Source organism: Siphateles boraxobius, unplaced genomic scaffold (assembly GCF_051911475.1).
Source record: "Siphateles boraxobius isolate OS27281-9 unplaced genomic scaffold, OSU_SipBor_1 16, whole genome shotgun sequence".
NCBI classification, from domain to species: domain Eukaryota; kingdom Metazoa; phylum Chordata; class Actinopteri; order Cypriniformes; family Leuciscidae; genus Siphateles; species Siphateles boraxobius.
The window spans coordinates 6,380,155-6,400,324 of NW_027508766.1; the positions used below are offsets into that span (position 1 = coordinate 6,380,155).

Here is a 20,170-nt window from a genome sequence, read left to right on the forward strand (position 1 = left end):
GTTGTTTTTGCAGTGGCGCATTGTTCAGCGTTGCTTCCATAAGGGCTGAAGATTCAATATTGTTGCAATACTGAGTGGATTTGGCCCAGCTGTGTTCTCCTGTCTGCTGTGCTGGAGGATTCTAGCACTGTCGTATCTTTGTTTTGGTGCCAGGACCTGGATCTCTGCCAGGCCTTTTAATTACATCAGCCATTTGATGTCTTTGACATCTTTTTTTTTAAATAGAAAGCTGGGTGGGATAAGGGGGCCTGAGACAACTTTTATTTATTTATTTTTTTGCACACCTTTCAACAAAACATTTCATCTGAAAATGCGCCGCAGTCGTGTCACAGCTCTTGTCAGGCTGGAATATTTATATCTTTTAACGTTTTAATTTACATAAAAAGCAGTTAATCAGCTTTTACAACTGCCCCAACATCGGTGAGGTAATGTCTCGAAGCTCTCGAACAATTAAACATGTCCAATATGAATGACTAGAGCCAAAAGAATCAATCAAGAGTTAGCATTTCTCAACATATAGAAACCTTTTTGGCAGCCTTATTTTCAACCTGCCTTACTGGCACGAGAAAAATCCTGACCAAACAGTTGTTTGACTTCTCGGACACATGGGAAATCTTTTATTTTGCTCTACTGCGACAACATGGGGCACTGAAGTGTGTGGCCCTGTGCTCCTTTGGGCCACGGGGTCAAAGCTCCAGGACATGCCTTCAGCAACTGATGTAAATTTATCATCCCATCTGAGCACTGTAAGTGAAGGTGGGGTGAATAGGGTAAATTCATCAGCCTCTTACAGAACCAGATGTCCAGGTTGCTGTGTGACAAAGCAGAAGCATGTGCGGGCGGCCGACCAACTATGTAGGACGGCCTCTCTGTGGCAGTTCCTGTGAAGGAGGGCCTGTGAAAGCAATTTAGGCTTTTTACTGATGGAAGAACACCAGGGCAAATGACACATTTGTTTGCCTACAAGCCTTTCCCTGTAAGGATTCAGGAAGAATTACATAATACATGAGTGAGCTGTAATGACAGAAGACTGGTCTCTTTGGCAGAATTGAGATGTTTTGGCCAACAACACTTTTGCTGTACACAAACTCATGCAGCAAAAGATTTTCAGATATATTTAAAATTTATTCCAAAATAGACAAAAAAATATTGCTCATACTTTTTTTTATAGGAATTTGCATGCATTTAATTGATTTTGAAGTTCAGAACTTATATTTTATCATTTGTTATATACTTTGTATCTAAATATATTTATATAGTCTAAAATACATTTTAAATTTAGACATGTTTGGACATGTATTTTCTTGTCCCTTGATGTATATTTGTTTTATTTTGGCATTTGGAGATTTAAAAGAAATATACTTTAAAATTGGACAAATATATTTCCTTAATCCACACTCTAATATTTATCATATATTTAAAATATAGTTTGTCCAGATATAATTTTGCCTTATGGGAGTATAATTTTGCCTTGCGGGAATTCAGAACATTTACGTTCACATTCCAAGTGAACATTCTTCTAAAGTAGTATTTGTCTATTTAAAAAGAAACTGCTCTTCATAATGAGACTACAATGGGTATGTTTCCATGTGGAATGAAATAATCCAGAGGTCAAGCCTAGAAACAAGTCCTGCCTAGCCTAGGCTACTTCTGTCCTGCTAATAAAAGATATCTCTCTCTTTGCCTCAGGAAGCAAAATAACGTAACAAGTATGCATTTATTAACAGCCCAGCAAGCAAGTATTATGATATAAAGTTCTTTGGCATAGGCCCCTTCTGTAGCTCGCAATATGAGGGTACGGAATCTGCATTTCCTGCCTGAAGACAAAGGCAGGGGTGCAGCCGACCCCCTGGAATGTATGTAAAAGGGACCATCCTGGTGGTGGTGGGGAGGATGGAGGGGAAGGGATCATCCTGGTGTTGGTGGGGAGGATGGAGGTGAATGTAGGCGTCAGCATCTGCAAACTCAGACCTGTGTAAGTACCAATGTTTTATACTACAAGTATTAGAATACGATTAGATAGATGAGAAGGTAATAAGTGACGTAACAATTGAGTCTTCCTGGCAGAACTTGCGGTAAAGCTTTCATTTCTGTATACTGATCTCTCCACACCGGCTTTAACTGTCCCATTCACGGTTCACACTACATTTGCCTCATAATGTCTCCCAGCAGGCCTCCAGTCAGAGACAGTGATTCATAAAGTGACTGGTCTGTCTGCTTCCATGAGGACACACGCTTTCAGAATCCTGTCTCTCTCTCTCTTTTCCACACCCTCCCCCTTAAACAGACACAGACTGCGTTAGACTGTCTTGTAACAATTTATTTTACATGTTAGGGCAAGCAAATTCTACAATAATGCCTGCTCTATCAAGCAATAGGAAAGGAGGTCTCTGCCACATTAGTTCAGGAGTGTCAGTAAATCATGTAGTGTGTTTATATGCATGAATTTACACCAGTTATGCTTAACAACCTTAACACAACCTGTAAGGTAAACATCTTAAACATTATTCTTTTAAGGTAAAGGTCATAAATGGTTTAAGCAAAACCCAATTGGCCATCTCAGATTTTTTGCCCATTACCACAATTTCGCTCCATATTTAAACACCTTTTCTGCCGTTCTGGTGGCTTATTCAATATGCGCATGCCTGTTTACGAAGGATTTTTTTTTAAACTATAATTTAATTATTTAATCTAAAGCATGTTCTTTACTGACACTGTAGTCTCCTTGGTAAACCAGCACACTTACCTTTGAAAGGTGGAAATGTCAAAATAACTAGGGACAGTCACAATTGTAAATCATTTTTGAAAAATATGTTTTCACACAATTTATACATATTCACTTTTTAATGTGCATTTTCATATTCAAAGTTTGCTTATCTGGACATGGGGAGTTAAATGATAAAATATGCACAAAAAATAATTATGTAAAAAAAATAAAAAAACAGCACAAATAAATGCCTAAAATGTTTTCATGTCATCTTCATATAACAAAAGGTTAGAAATATTCAAAACAGTTAGTTTTAATAAAAACCCTGGGACATAAAAATGACCCGAGCTTAAGGAACATTGTTAAACGCAGTCACTGACAAAGCAATAGCTGTGTGGTAAATTTCATGTCCCGTTTTGTCAATTAAGTCATTTCTTTGTGAGTTCTGGAGTTCTCCTCCAGATGTGTTGCTTTCAAATCACCACATTAGTTCATCTTTCTCTGGTACTTCATTAGCATTTGTCAGCTTGTGTTCCTCAGTTTATTTTCAGACTGTCTGTTTTGGCAAATACGTGCTTAAATTGTTCATTTTAGCCTCATCAGCACGCTAGTGAAAAGTGCACCACTCATAGTCACTAACCATGTTTGTCTTTTCTGTGTTTTTGTATTTTTAGTGTCTCCAGAAATTTTGCTGTAAGGCCCCCCCTCCAGCTAGACCGGAGTATGATGTAGTATGCATTGGACTGAGCAGTGCCGGCAAGACCAGTCTGCTATCTCGCTTGTGCAATGAGATCAGTGATGGCACAATACCAACCACAGGTAATATAAAATTTCTCTGCAGCTTTGTACTGCAGCATTTTTTAAACCAACAAAACATGCTTTTCAATGGGACAAAGATAAGAAAGAACATATTTAGCTCTGAGACCTAAAAAGACTAAGCATTTACAAGTAATACAAGCCTCAGCTCCTGTTTCTCAAACAAATGTGACAAATCGTTCCAACAAATCGACTTAGCACACTATTTTTGCAGTGCATTTACCTAAACCTCCGCACTTGTACTCGGTACATGTATCATATCTTCAAAACTATGCTTTTTCAGTGCTCTGGAACGTCTGCAAATCTCTTCATTGTCACCATATGTGCTTCAGCCTATTTGACCGCTAACGTTATTGCTGCAGGTTACCTCATAGCCTGCCTTTGAACACTGCGTTACTTTACCAAAGAAAGAGCACACTTGTGGAGGAGCTCTTGGTGTGTATGTGTGTCTGTTTTTGAGAACATCTGGGTTATGTCATGCAGACTTTCTTCCTTGTGAAAAGAATGTTGATTTCATTAGAGCTCTTGGTGACAGGCTGGTGTATTCATGAATATCTTCACCTCTCGAGATGGACGACATCACTTCCGTTTTTACCAACAACACAAATGGTTCTTTTTACAAGAGAAGACACAATTGTGTCAGGCTTTCTTCGGCACGTCTTAACAGTCGGAGTGTGATGTATACAGCACGCTAGACTGTACACAAACCCAGAATGGTCATCCAATAATGATCGCCCTTTGTCTTTGGAGCGAACACACCTGTCTCTATCTGTCTAGTGAAGCAGTAATTACAATAGTGAAGTGTTATTTGGAAGCTCTTGTGGAAATATGGTTATGGTTAGATTAAGTCTAGCTATGGTCAGAGCCACTGGTCTGCACCAGCAGACCTAGATGGAGCTTCTCACCTGTTCATAGTTTATTTACTCTCACCTGCTGAGCATTTGATGAAACTTAGCTTTAAATGAATGTGGGCTTCAGAGGTTCAGTTTCTCATGTTTTTAGTTGCGTTATTCATTATCTGGGGGGGAGCCATTTGGTAAGAAACATTTTTATCAATATTATTATTATTATTATTATCAATGTTGAAAAAAACATTTTTTATTATTATTGTTGAAAACAGTTTGTGTTGCTTAATTTTTGTGGAAACAATGATACCATTCAAACATTTGTGATAAGATTAAAATACTTTTGAATTAAAATATTTTGAATTAAAATATTTTTAAAATTATTTTGTTCAAGGATGCATTAAATTTATCAAAAGTTACAAAAGTTATTTATATTTAATAAATACTTTAAAGGTGCAATGTGTAATATTTCTGAGGATCTATTGACAGAAATGCAATATAAGATCCATAACTATGTTTTTAGTGGTGTATAAAGACCTCGCATAATGAACCGTTATGTTTTTATTACCTTAGAATGAGACATTTATATCTCCATAACCGTGGGCACCCCCTTCTATGGAGGTCGACATATTGTGTCGTCATGTTTCTACCGTAGCCCTAAACGGACAAACGTGTTTCGTTACTATGTTGCTCTGTGCAAGGAACCAAGCTTAGTTCAGCGAATAAAACACTGACACAATGATGAACAAGTAACAATTAATATTGGCAATAACATATAGTTTTACTTTATTATTAAGTAAACATAATTTCTTAATTTATCCTTGTAAAGGAACCTCATTGCTGAACTGGCTACTCTCTGCTGTCTCAGACGATGGCATATTTTCCTGACGGCCACCGTAGCTTTTGTTGGTTGCAATTCGTAACCTCACCACTAGATGCCGCTAAAAATTACACACTGCACCTTTAATAAATGTAATTAAATGCAAATAAATGCTGTTCATTGAACTTTCTATCCATCAAAGAATCCTAAAAAAAGTATCACATTTTCCACAAAAATGTTAAGCAGCACAACTATTTTTAACATTGATAACAATAAAAATAATAATAATAATAATAATACATGTTTCTTGAGCACCAAATCTGCATATTAAATTGATTTCTTAAGGATCATGTGACATTAAAGACTGGGGTAATAATGCTGTTAATAGAATTCTAATAGAATAATTTTTTTAATAATATTTAGCAATACAGTTTTAACTGTATTTTTGATTAAATAAATGCAGCCTTGGTGAGCATATGTTACAGTCGCCCCTAGTCACATGTCTTCCTTTGTTCTGTTTTCCCGCCACTCATCTGTCTCTATGGTTACTGTCATTTACTTCATCTGTTCCACCTGTGTCTGGTTAATTATCATGTGTCACCTGGTTTATGTTAATCTGTGTTCATCAGTGTCTGTATTTAGTTCCTTTCAGTTCAGCCAGTCTTCGTCTGTTCTCAGTCGAATGTTGTGTGTGCGTGCGTGCGTGCCACCCACCGTACAATGGATCCTGCTGTACGTCTGATCCTCCTAGAGCAGGACCAGCTCTCTCTCGAGGCCCACACCACAGCTTTTCTCGACCTGGCGTGCTTTACCTCCTTCCCCGACCTTTCATTGAGTGTTTTCTTTCACACAGGCCTCAATGCGGAGACGAAGGCACGCCTGCCCGATGTGGGACCTCGAGAAAACTGAGGGTTTTGTTGAGTGGGTATTATCCCACTGTGGTTCTCAGTTCACCATTGGCCTTTCCAACAGCCATGAACTTGAGACCACCCATCCCGCCGAGACCGACCGTCCAGAGTCTCGTCCCGTCGAGACCGCCCGTCCAGAGTCTCGTCCCGTCGAGACGGCCCGTCCAGAATCTCGTCCCGTCGAGACCGCCCGTCCAGAGTCTCGTCCCGTCGAGACCGCCCGTCCAGAGTCTCGTCCCGCCGAGACCGCCCGTCCAGAGTCTCGTCCCGCCCGAGCCTCTCCACGTCATGCCTGACCAGCCCGAGCCTCTCCACGTCAGCCTCCACTGAACCCTCAAAGTCTGTCCCTGAGCCTGTGCCCATAGCTCCGCCCAAGAAGATTTTTGGGTGGGGGGGCTATACGTCCTTGGCCTTAGTGGCCAGACACGGCTCCCCACGGAATGGCCACAAAGGCTGATCTGCTCAGCCTGCTCCGCCCTGGTCTCCTGAACTGCCGGTAGCGTCCTGGAGTCTTCAATCTCTGTGGACCCTGCTGACCCTCCTGAGAAAGACTCCAGGAGGAAGTTTCACCATGTACTGCGCGAGGACGCGCCTGCCGGGAGGGGGGAGTACTGTCACAGTCACCCCTAGTCACATGTCTTCCTTTGTTCTGTTTTCCCGCCACTCCTCTGTCTCTGGTTACTGTCATTTAGTTCATCATCTGTGTCACCTGGTTTCTGTTAATCTGTGTTTATCAGTGTCTGTATTTACTTCCTTTCAGTTCATCCAGTCTTTGTCCGTTCTCAGTCTTATGTAGTGTGTGTGTTCATCCTGCCCGTCTGTACCCGTTGGAATTCTAGTTACAGTAAAAGTTTGTCTTGGAGCTTTTTACCTTCTTCGTCTTCTTCTACCTGCATCGCACCGTGACAGCATAAGAGACTTCTTTCAAAAACATTAAAAAATTGTAATGTTTCTAAACTAAATTCGTAAAGTTGCTTCTCAGATAGCGCACGAGTACTGAACTAAGTTCTCTTTCACGTCGTCTTGTTCTTGATGAACAAATTCACACAAAATTAGGCCAAAATGCCTGTCTCCGCAAGTAGCCTCGTAAAGACAGTCGGTTATGTCTTAAGGGGAGACACGGCAGGCAAAAACAAATTTTTTTTTTCACTGGTCAATTTTGAGTTTTTGGGCTATTTGTCTTCAATAACATGTCATCTTTCAGACTTGTTCTGAAAAAAAGTCCAAAATACATATTTAGGTCTTTATTTTACTACACTTAGTCTGTTTGCGCGTGTAGATTACGCCTAAATTCATAAAAAATATGACATTTTATGCCTAAAAATAGGGCGGAAAACAATTTAAGACTATTGGCAGTATTTTCTGATTTACAGGGTAGCAAAAGGAGATATTCATAATCCCATCTGGTAATGTCTTTTGAATATATCAACAAAATGCAAAAATAATTTTGAAACCTTTTTCAATGATCAGATTTGTCACTTCAAAATATATGCAAATTCGCGCATATTTAATTAGATATAGCCTGATTATCATATTTAAACAAAATTACAGAAAACTTGCAATGATTTTTTTTTCTCCTATTCATGCGAGTAATCAACTGGTAAAGTTTCATGGTGATATCTGTAAGTTAAAATGTTCACCCTATTCAGCTGTAGCGTTTCGCCTTAAGTGAAAGTAAACAGGGATTATGCACATCTGCGGGCACATGCATGATCCAATTTGTCCTAGACTTGCTTTATATAAATGTCTTCAAAATAACTGGTAAGATATAGCACGTAGCCTATAGTAGTGGTTTGCTCCGTCAGATGCTCTGACAGATAGAGTACATGTGCTGACATAGATACTTGTGCTGTTTAATGCGTTAAGATGTGGTGTTTTCCTCAGTGTATACTGTAATTTAAATTTCACAGGTATATTCTCTATCTGAAAATGTTAGAAATGCAAATATTTTAATTTTGCTGTCAGAAGTGACAGCAAGCGAGCTCCTTCTGCAAGCGAGTCTCTGCTAAACTTCACATACTTCTGTGAATGAGTGCCAACACGTGCATACGCGCCAAACAGACGGAGTCCAGTAGTAATTCTAACTAAAATACACATTTTGCTAAAATATTTGTTGGGCAATAAATGTACCATTTGAATATGCCATATATAATTTTAACCCTTGTTCATCAATTAAAAAAAGTTTAATGTCCGTGTCAAAAAACTGTCATAAAAATTTGAAGCTTGGGAGCACAGACCTAAGTTTTGTATCATTTTAAAGACCACCCTTGGCAGATTATTGCTGAAGTAAAAAAAAAAAAAGTACAAAAAGAAATGTTATATAGGTTTAAGTTTATGAAAATTATTTATAAACATTATTTTATATAAAATATGTATTTTATGAAAACAGTTGAACTCTAAAACAGCTAGAAAATCAAAGCCATAAATCTAAATTGTGTTCCAAATTTGAAGATATCTCAAATTAGCTTTCAGCGAGATTTTGTTTGGGCGCAGTAACAGATTTTCCCCATTGGGTGCCAGCAAAACTCCACTGGTGCACACAGTAATTGGATTTGTTATTTGCAGTTGAGTTTTTCTCTCTCAATATTACAAACACACACATGCATACACACACATATTTTCTTTATAACACATACTAACCACACTCTGACATCCATACCAACACACCCACACAAATATCGTTTATCCAATTGGCTCTATAATATGCCGAAGCAGAAAGCGGGAATAAAGCGAGTATTTGCTTTATAGGCCAAACCTGAAAAAAATGGCACCATCTGATTAAAAAAAAGTAAAATTTAAATTTTGAAGCCTTGCCAACAGAATGAAAGCCTCTTAACAAAGATTGCAGTTTTAATGGGTTTCAATGGGGGCATTTTTGTCCAAAACGGCAAAAAAGATTTTCAAAGGAAATGGGGGTGAAATAGTAAAATTACAATAAAAATACACACCTGTGCCAAAATTCATGCAGTTAGCATTAACAACAACAAAAAAAAGTTACACATAACTCCAAAGTGGACAAAATGTCCATGTCAAAACACTGTCATAAATTTAGGCTTGGGAGCAAAGACTTAAGTTGGGTCTCATTTTAAAGAGGACCCTTGACAGATTATTGCTGAAGTTAAACAAGTGAAAAAAGTGATTTTAAGTTTATGAAAAATTATTTATTAACATTATGATCATTATTTTACATAAAATATATATTGTATGAAACATGTTGAACTCTAACACTGATATAAGTGCAAAGCCATACATCTAAACAAGTTGTGTTCCAAATGTGAGGATGATATCTCAAAAAATGAGCTTTCGGTATGATTTTGTTTGGGCGCAGTAACAGATTTTCCCCATTGGGTGCCAGCAAAACTCCACTGGTGCACACAGTAATTGGATTTTAGATTTGAAGTTGAGTTTTTTTCTCTTAAAAATTACAAGCACAAAAACGCACTATTTTTTTTTTATTACACGCTTACAAACCACACTCAGACATCCGTACCAACACACCCACACAATTATCGTTGCAGTATTTATCCAATTGGCTCTATAATATGCCGAAGTAGAAAACAGGATTAAAGAGAGTATTTGTTTTATAGGCCAAACCTGGAAAAATGGCACCATCTGAAAAAATAAGTAAAAATTAAAATTTAGCCTTGCCAACAGAATCAAGTCAAGTCAAGTCAAAGTTTATTTATATAGCACTTTTTAAAAACAACAAGCGTTTAGCAAAGTGCTGTACACAAACATACTTATGCAATCAAACCAACATGACCAAAATACAAAAAATAAAAAACAGTAGAACAATAAAACAATAAAAGAATAAAACAGAATGAAAGCTTATTAACTAAGATTGCATCATTTTATAGTTAAATGGCCCGGGGATTAAAAATTGCAGTTTTAATGGGGACATTTTTGTCCAAAAGGCGCTGAGAGGAAGTATTTTGTGTACCTAGTGCAAAATTGATTTTTTTAAAGAAAATGGCAGTGAAATAATAACATTCCAATAAAAATACACTCCTGTGCCAAATTCTATGCAGTTAGCATTAACACAGGCAAAGTGATAAAAAAAAACACTGAAAAGGACAAAAATGTCCATAAGAATGCACAAGGGTTAAACCTACAAGTAAGTGTATTTTCATGGTAGCATAATTATTAAGTGACTATTGCAGTCTTTGCTTTTGTTTTTAATTTTCATTTTTAGTGAATTTAAAAATAAAATGATCATTTTTGTTTCAATGAAAGAATGTAATGTGATTTTAACCCCTTTTTTGTACATTATATATTGCAATGCCTACATTTCATTCAATATAAAGTCCATTTCTAGATGGTGCAGGCTCAAAGGTCCTTAACTCAATTTGTTAGCGATCACATCGTTATCTACATAGCGCGACTGATTGGTTACTGTGGCATCAATGGCCAATGAGTTTCTTAAGCTTAACTTTTAAATACTTGGCATTGTTTGCTAGTAGTAGTCTGCAGCACGCTTTCAGATACCTCCCACCTTCCCCAGCTCCACCTGTATAGATCTGCTACAGGGGTTATTTCATTATTATATGTGCACAGCAGCATGTCTGTGAATGTATTGGCTGTACTTGCTCTGCAGCAGCAGCAGCAATAATCAACCGCAGCAGCAATGGCAGTGTAGCAGATCTATTCCGCCAAGACCAAATACATTTCATTGCCATAACCATTACCATGCCTATCTCTCCGAGAGTTGTCATGACAGAACTATATTTGTTTTCATAGCCTTCAATATTAACATTGTTTGTAGGGCATTTTTGGGTAGGATGTGAAATAAAAGATTTTTCTGTTATCCAAACAGATAAACGTAGAAAATACCAAGATATATCCCGAGTATCGCCATTCAACCAAAAAATACAGAGATCTGTTTTTTTGCCATATCGCCCAGGCATAACTGTAAGACCTTACTCAAAAATTTAAATCAATGTTTATTTCATTTATGTCTTTGCTCTGTTGTTTATTTGTGCTATTGCTTGCAATTTTTTTGTAATTCTTATTGTATTGCTGACTGTTCACTTGTCTTTAATAATGCTTGAACTTTAAATTAGTTCGGCTAGTAATTTTTGCTGTGGAAATGTAAATTGTGAAATTTATTGTGAAGTTTGTGCAAATTTTAAAATCATGTTTTCTTCCACAGGTTTCAGCATCAAGGCAGTGCCATTCAAAAATGCGATATTGAATGTGAAGGAACTGGGAGGTAATACAAATAAATAGACTTAGATTCATCATCTCCTCTCCAAGCACTGGAGAATAGACTGTTGACATGCTAATCCAGTAGTCTCAGGGACAGATCTCTTAGTTTAGCCACCTGCACTCTAAGAAGGGGTGTTTACCTCAGTGTCTCCTTCCTAGGGGTGTAACAGTTCAAATTGCAAATAGACTATGTCTGCTTGGATACTCATCAAGACGGGCATGTTGACATAATTTTTGTGTGAATTTGTCCATTCAAGCGCAAGACTTGAAAGAGAACTCAATATTTGTGCGGTGTCTAAGATATGTGCATGCTTCAGATGAGTTCACACACAAGTAATGCCCTGTTTTAAGATCGTTTCTGATTAAATCGAATGGTTAAGATTAAAATTTGGACACATGCTGCTGTCCTGAGAATTTTCGGTTTTTGTGATAGCACCCCCCCACCTATACAATGGCTTCATAGGTGCACTGGAACAATCATTCATATAAACGCATTAAACTTTAGTTTACAAAGACGTGAAACTCACCGAGTGGTCTGGGGTGTTCACTGATAAAAAAAATTACGCAAAAATCGCTGCAAAAGATGCTTTCCAACAGGTGTTTTACCATTCGTTGTAAAACTGTGGACCTATTTTTCCAACGCCTCACAACCGGACATTCTTCCAAAAACGACGATAAAACCTTTTGGAAAGCATCTTTTGCAGCGATTTTTGCGTGATTTTTTTATCAGTGAACACCCCAGACCACTCGGTGAGTTTCACGTCTTTGTAAACTAAAGTTTGATGCGTTTATATGAATGATTGTTCCAGTGCACCTATGAAACCATTGTATAGGTGGGGGGGGGGTCCTAACACAAAAACCTAAAATTCTCGGGACAGCAGCATGTGTCCAAATTTTAATCTTAACCGTCCGATTTAATCAGAAACAATCTTAAAACAGGGCTTTACTTGTAAAACGCCGAACTTATCCTTTAAATTGGTAAGGCTTAAATGAGTTTAGTATAACAGAGATGACAACGTGTGCTGTTCAGGTCTCGTCTGCGTTCGTGCACTATGAACACCCGTGTGATGACCTATGGTGATGACTGCGTAAATGATAATAGATGTGTCATCAGATTTGAGATGAACTGAGGTGCAAGCGTGCCGAACTGTGTGCGGAGAGCGGTACGATTAGATTTTTTTTTACCGTGAACCGTTATATGAATACTCCTACCTCCCAGTAAATATGTCATTTTAAAAACTTAATTCAAGATATATTCTATACAAAAAAGTCATCCCTGCATGGGTAATTTAACTAAATTTTTTACTTTTTTGACGTTGTGATTTTTATTCAAAATGTCATAACTTGATCTAGTGAAACGACACACGTCACTTCTTTCTGATGACAAATACAATCTCTTTCCAAGCTTGCATTCATCTGCCTCCGTTTTTGAGTGCAACACTCACATCTAAAAATCCAGTCAACAACCAATAGCCAGAAACAAGCCCCGCCCAATATTTACGCTCAAATGTACATCACAATAAGAAAGAAAAGATCTTTCACTACTTCCATTTCATTGTCACTAATAATTTTAGCAGTTTTGCTTACATTTTTAACTTGAGTCCTTTCATTCATGTAAAGCACTTTGAGTGCAGAGAAAAGTGCTGTATAAATTTAATGTATTATTATTATTATTATTATTATTCAAGTATGATTTTTTTTATTATATTTAGAAATTAGAAATTAGTAGAAAATATAAGATATATAAAATATGTATTTTTGTTTATTATAAATCATTTTTATTATATGCATGATACAAAGTATTCTTCTGTCATTATTACGTAGCTGTTTCATTTCCATCGATTTCAGTGTCCTTTTTTTTTTTTTGAAAGACAAAAGTTTATTGAACTAGACAAAAATGCTGAATTAGAAGTTTCTGTACAATATAGTTACAGAAGTTGTTTTAGTTTCAGTTGTGAATAGCTTGTGAAAAGCATTGATATTTATATACATTTAATATTTAAATTGTCAAACAAAATCTCAATCTCCTTCTACCTCTCTATTTTACACATATAACTACTGTAATCTGACAGGATGGTTCATTTGGACTGGATACAAGGCCACAGGTACAATGTTGGAAGATGCTTGTTGTTGTAGGATTGCTGAACAGAAAGAGGTCTGTGGAGAGAGAAATAAATCAGAGCCCGTCTCTGTTTATGAGAATGTTGGGAGAGCTGCTCTTTGATGTGATTTATATGTTTTTCGGGACGCGGGGGACATTACAGGTGCACTCTGTATCATGACAAGTGGCCCTACCGATGCAACAGAATCAAGAGCCCACTTAAAGAAAACAAACAGGGATAGAGAACACTGTAAACCATGGGGAGGCCTGACTAAATCTGAAATGCATATGGAGGGACGTGAAATGAAGCTTCTCCAGTAGGTGAGGTCAGAGTCCAGAGGGATGTTTTTAATGGATTGCGGCCTCCAGTGTTCTTTAAGATGAGGCTGATGTATCACCTGGAGCAGGACACATCTGCTCTTACTCAAAGTTTGCAGAGTACCTGAAAGGGAATACAGCTGTTAAAGATGTGATGTGCAAGTGTTTTTATGCTGCCCCATGAACTGCCTTCCTTTGGTCATTGATGCATATAACCTACTGAGATGTCTCCATTCTTGGTGAAACTATTATTCTTAGGCTGTGCATTTACATCAGTGGTTCTCAACCTTTTTTACACTAAGGCCCAAAATATTTCTTCATTTAGATTTTAATATATTTATAAAAATAAAAAATGTATTAAGAGCGCTATTTGGTCCTTAGTTGGCAGTGCAAGAAGCAGTGCTGAAGAATGACATGAATACTGTACCGGATTGTTAAAGAACTGACTGGAACAAGGAGCAACGTTAATGCACCCATCAGAGATAAGAAAATGCTGCTGACAAAAGAAGAGCAAGACCAGCTCTGGGTGGAGCATTTCCAAGAGACTTTGAACCAGCCTGAGCCAAAAGAGCACTTTTCTTTCTGACCCCAGGGATTTCGCCCCGGAGCTGCAATTGAAAACAGACACACAGTTGATGAGGTGGAGCAAGCACAAAAAATGAATAGCGGCAATGCAGTACTGTAGGTCAATACCAGATTCCCGTAGAACTTCTAAAAACATGGCGTAACTATTGTTGGACAAGAACTGACAAGCACACCTGATGAATAAATGTTGGGAAGAAGAAAAAGTACCAGATGAGTGGTGCCAAGGCATGATTGTGAAGTTGCTGAAGAAAGGAAACATCACTTACTATAGTAACTGTTGTGGTATCACGCTACTGTCAGTGCCAGGAAAGACCTTTTGCACTGTCCTGCTAGTAAGGCTCTGAGGTTGATGCTTAATTGTGAGAAGATCTAGCAGAATTCCTGAAAGGACCATGGTCGGTCCTTCACAGAACAAATTTGAACAGTGAAACATCATTGAACAGTGTGTTGATTTTCAGCATCCTCTCGTGGTCAATTTCATTCACTTCAAGAAAGCATTCGACAGCGTTCACCGATCTAGCATCTTGAACCTCTATCATAACTCAAAGTGTTGCTTACAAACCAACACGGGAATATCTGAGATCTTTTATGTCGTGACGGGTGTCAGGCAAGTTCCTGCTGTTCCTGCTCGCCATAGACTGTCATGCGGAGCACAACAAGTGGAAATGACTGCTGCATTTCATGGAGAGACCCAGACAAGTTTGGCCGATCTAGACTTTTCAGATTATATTGCTCTACTAGCAGAGTCGCGAGTGAAGCTACCGCAAATTACCATCAGCTTACAAAGATTTGCACTTAAGATCGGTCTGCAACATAAAAAAAAACAAGTATTGCACATTAGTGGGGAAGACGAAGATCTACTTATGCCAATCACCATTGGCAACCAGCTGCTCACTGATATAGACCGGTTTACATACTTGGTGTACAGTGTGAACACACAGGACGGTGACGCAGAGCTGGACGTAAACCAACGCATTGGAAAGGCAGCCAATTTGTTCCAACGGATGCACAACATCTGGATATCACCCAGCATTAGCACGCCACTCAAGATCCATCTCTATCCTCCTTTTTCCTGATGAGCCGTTTTAGATTATGAGAGGCACTTCTGGTTAGGGAAAGTTCCACTTATAAAGACTGAACAAATCATTTCAAAGCATAAGGTTACATATAATCCTTATCCGTCAGTTTGACTGAATGAGCTGGAAAATTTCCGTCATGTTTGATTTTCAGACATCAGGAGACTAATGTAACGCTTGGTATTTTAATGTGGTATGTTATAACAAGAATATCTATTGCAAGAGCTCTTTTCCCTCACTGCATTTTTTCCTACTGATTATTTTTTCTAATTTCCTTTGTATTCTTCTGTAGCATTATGAAAAAGGACAACCTATGCTGAGCATTTGTGGACTGCTCTCCCGATTTAATTTACGATATATCCCATGAATAATTTAATGAAATGCACCAAGGGTACATTGACACAACAACAATGTACTTAAAAACTGAAAGGTTTTCCTTGGCGTTTTTCATGTACAGACAACAATGTTGTCAAAACGATCCCTGTTCACTCTGCGGAAACGATTAATTATTGTACAGTACATGCCTGGCCAGTAGTTGGCGAGGCCACTTTGTAAAGAAAAACTATGCACTTATAGACTGAACATGTAATACGCATGCACGTGACATCACCGTTTTCACAAATTCGTTTTTTGTAGTTTACACAGAAACAATGGTTCTCATTCACTAATATTTGCTTGTATTATTTCGAATTTGTACACACAGGAGAACTTCTCACGAACAATATATGCCTAATTTAAAACACGTTCATACGCACATGAATTTGTTCCTAACATCGTTCTGATGTTAGTGTATTTGGAGTATTCTAAATGAGTGGCTGCGTGCACGAGGTTAGTCATTTGCATAAAACAGTCAAACCATCTCCATATAAGGGCTTTCCGCATACGCTTTCCTTACAGCCTTTCGTCACTCTCGTCAAACATGCTGCTGTTTGCAGACACGCTCTTGCCCTATCCTCGACAAGGCCAAGTGTGCCATTCTCACCAGTACTCACAAAAAACACCTTTTATATAGACCCAGATTACAGACCTTCCATTATCCAGCTGTACATAAGTGTATATCTGCGTTATTCAGAGGAACCTCGCAGCTGAAGCTATAACACAGCTTTTCTTACTCTTTAATTGTGTGATGGAATGTATTTAAGATGAAATTAAATTGTATTATTTAATTTTTTTATTATATAATTTTATAAATGGATTATATAATACAGAGTACGTTACTACTATTACATAGTATTATTTTTCTGCTTTTAGTATTCAATCATCTCTGCCCTTCTTGATCCACTTTAAGCAACTGTAGTGACTAAGTGGCTACTTTAGCAAGTCAAAGAACCTGATAAATGTCATCTGCTGGTCTAGACTGTGCTTGCATTTAAGCAGCAAGAGAAATTAAATTTGATTTAACCTCATAATGTCTTTTTATGGATTTGCAATATATTGGTACTATATCAGTATTTTTTTTAATTCATAAATTTTGGTTGATATTGTATATTTAATTGTACATGCTCATTTGCCTAATTTTTAGGTTTAGATTACTGTCATCTAACACTCATTTAAATATATTTTTATTAACACTGTTAAATGCAATGTTTTGCAAATCTCTAAATGAATATTGATTTGTTGTAGTGCCTAATTTCACTTGTAGCATTTACAAGTACTGATTTTAAAAAAAAATGTTTAGGATGTTTATTTAGGATTTTCTTTTACAGAATTTAGCCATATGAAAATTTTAATATCTACATAACTAGATATTGATACATATACCTGTAGACCATTTTTAAGACTCTTCCCACGTTCATTCTGTAGATTTGATTGCATGTAGTTTTAACGTAGTTGCATGAAGTAAACTAGGTGCAGGTGCCGTCTACTCTCTTTCCATTTACCCAGTGTTTCAGAAGACTGAAACATCCCATTGGACCTGGCACAGAGACTTACCCAACCTAAACTACATCTCCAAAGATAACTTAGTTGCAGGGCGGAAAAGGCAGAGGAGGCTGACTCACTATTATGACTTTGTTTCCGCTGCTAAATTGAGTAATGCATTTTTTAACACCCTCTCCCATGTGTCCGCAAAGCTTACAACTGTCTAGCCCTTCCCTTCTCTTTCAGGAGCCAGGAAAACTATATTCTAACACCATATCTGACTTGCACCAGGCTCTCAAACCCACTCATTGTAGTGATCATATAGTATTTCATGTGTTGTGTAATTACACTATCGTTCAAAAGTTTGGGGTTTGTAAGTTGTTTTTTTCTTTTTTTAAAGATTTCGAAAGAAGCCTCTTATGCTCAGCAAGGCTACATTTATTTAATCAAATGCAGTAAAACAGTAATATTGTGAAATATTTTTACATTTAAAAAAATATATTGTAAATTGTAATTTATTCCTTTGATTGCAGAGCTGAATTTTCAGCATTATTTCTTATCGTTTTTTCTTTTCACAGTTGATTATTCTGGAAACTGATTTTTATTTATTTGAAATAGAAATATTTGTTAACATTGTAAATGTCTTTACTCTCACTTATGGTCAACCTAATGCATCCTTTCTGAGTAAAATTATTAATTTCTATAAAATAATTCTCACCAATCCAAACTATATATTTTAGCAGCACAATTCACAAAATAAGACATCATGATTCATCATACTCTTTTCATGATTGCTTTACCTTTTACAAACTGGCATTGCAAACTAAACTTTATATTTTTAGACTATTTGGTTTGAAAACCTCGTCTTTTGTGGCAAGACCCTGGAGTCTTCATTTAGCTACCATCATAAAAGTCTCAGCCCTTGGAGTTAAAAACAAAACAAACAAAAAAAGAAACATTTAATGACAAGGTAATTGCATTCTCCATTTGCAGCAGAGGCTAATGCTTGAAAAGATGGAAAAATGTCTGTCCATATGTTGTGGTGTAAGTGAAACTTTCAAAACTAGTAAATTTATAGTCAGCATTCACAATTAAAATGTAATTATCTAATTTACTTTATCCATAATTCTTTAATTGACCATTTAGAAAATACATTTTAATAAAAAAAGAAATTTTCCCACTGTTTGTGTCAGTATTCACCCCATGAATATGATAACATCGACATGATTTACAGGCGGCATGAGAATGAACACATCTCTAAAGATTGGTGCTGTGTAAACTGTGGAATGACAGGATGGATGATTGTGAATGTGAGCGTTCTGAATGTGAACAGTGAGAATTTGCCATAGTGACATGTCGGCAGTTTGTCACACAGATCGTGGCCTGAGGTCTGTTATCCTGCTGCGGTTAACAAACTGCTTCCCTCATCCTTGTAATAATCTGTCCTGATGGCAAGAGGCAATCCGTGTCTGTTACCCTTTTGACACAAAGGCCAGCGATGCCCGGTGTGTGTTAGCAGAATGTCCGTTAGGTGTGAGGCATGACGGGCACAGTGAAGAGGCATCTTTTAATGGAGTCTGTGAATGTGCCCTCTACAGTGACATTGACGTCAAACGAGATTAGACGTGACTTTATGTGTGATGATAGCCGTTGCTGTGAATGTCAGACAATGTTATTCATTTCCTTACCACTTCATTTTTAGGCACAGACCAAACAGTGTCCTGAATTATAATTTTTTTTATTTTTACTAAACTCTTAATGTCAAATGACTGAATCAGCATGCGTATTTCAGTGTGTGAGTAGTTATTAGAGCCATCTGTGTTATCACCCTCCTTGCACTTGAGTATCTTTCAGTCAGGTGACCATTTAGATTTGTAAAGCATGAACTTTCATGCCATCTGGATAAAAAGGAAATTGCAGTGTTTTGCATTCTATCTAAATAAAATAATGTTTTGAAAACTGTTTTTCTAATTTGATTTTTTTTTGTTCTGCACATTTTGGGGGGGAACTCACAGTACAGTGGGGTCCAAAAGTCTGACCACTAGTGAAAATGCTTCTATTTTGCATTTTTATTATTTTATTTCATTCATATAAAAAAAAAAAACTGCTTTGAAACTTTCAGTCATTTCAGTTCTTTGCTTTATTTGATTTCTTCACCTAAAGACAGATTGAATATTAATCAACAATAACAGCATATTCCTAGTGCTGAATGTATGGTTTCCTCAATAGCATACTGTACCCATAATGTCAAAGTAAATTAATGATCAAGAACATTGTTTGGGTTGTAAAGTCTGTAGTTCGGATTATTATTTTTGTATTTTATACAGTTCTCTTGGATTTTACTCCTGGAGCTAATGTACTGTATGTGTGTTAATCTTATTAGCTTTGAGCTAAAAGGTTCAGCTTATAATGTTATATTGGATATTTTTTGCTGTTCTGTCAGCTCTTGTGTTAGTTTTATGAAGTTCTACCAGAAAAACTTGGGAGGCAAAATGACGTAACAAAGCATACATTTATTAACAGCCCCGCAAGCAAGTATTGTGATATAAAGCTCTTTGGCGTAGGCCCTGTCCGTAACTCGCAATCCGAGGGTACGGCTTCTGCATTTCCTGCCTGAAAACAAAGGCAGGGGCGCAGCTGACCCCCTGGGAGGTATGGGAAGGGACCATCCTGGTGGTGGTGGGGAGGATGGAGGGGAAGGGACCATCCTGGTGGTGGTGGGGAGGATGGAGGGGAAGGGACCATCCTGGTGGTGGTGGGGAGGATGGAGGTGAATGTAGGCGTCAGCATCTGCGAACTCAGACATGTGTAATTACCGTTCTTTTATACTACAAGTATTAGAATACGATTGGTTAGATGAGAAAGTAAAAATTGACGTAACAATTGAGTCTTCCTGGCAGAACTTGCGATAAAGCTTTCATTTCATGGA

The 20,170-nt window shown here is 37.5% G+C and overlaps 1 protein-coding gene across 3 annotated transcripts in view; it reads left to right on the forward strand.

Annotated features, from left to right (window-relative positions):
- Positions 1-20,170, forward strand: part of arl15a (ADP-ribosylation factor-like 15a) — a 286,129-nt gene that overhangs the window by 112,212 nt on the left and 153,747 nt on the right. For all 3 annotated transcript variants that reach the window (XM_077231357.1, XM_077231358.1, XM_077231359.1), the window contains exons 2-3: positions 3,382-3,526; positions 11,246-11,305. In XM_077231357.1, the coding sequence (XP_077087472.1) occupies positions 3,382-3,526; positions 11,246-11,305 (205 nt within the window). The remainder of the gene's footprint in view (positions 1-3,381; positions 3,527-11,245; positions 11,306-20,170) is intronic.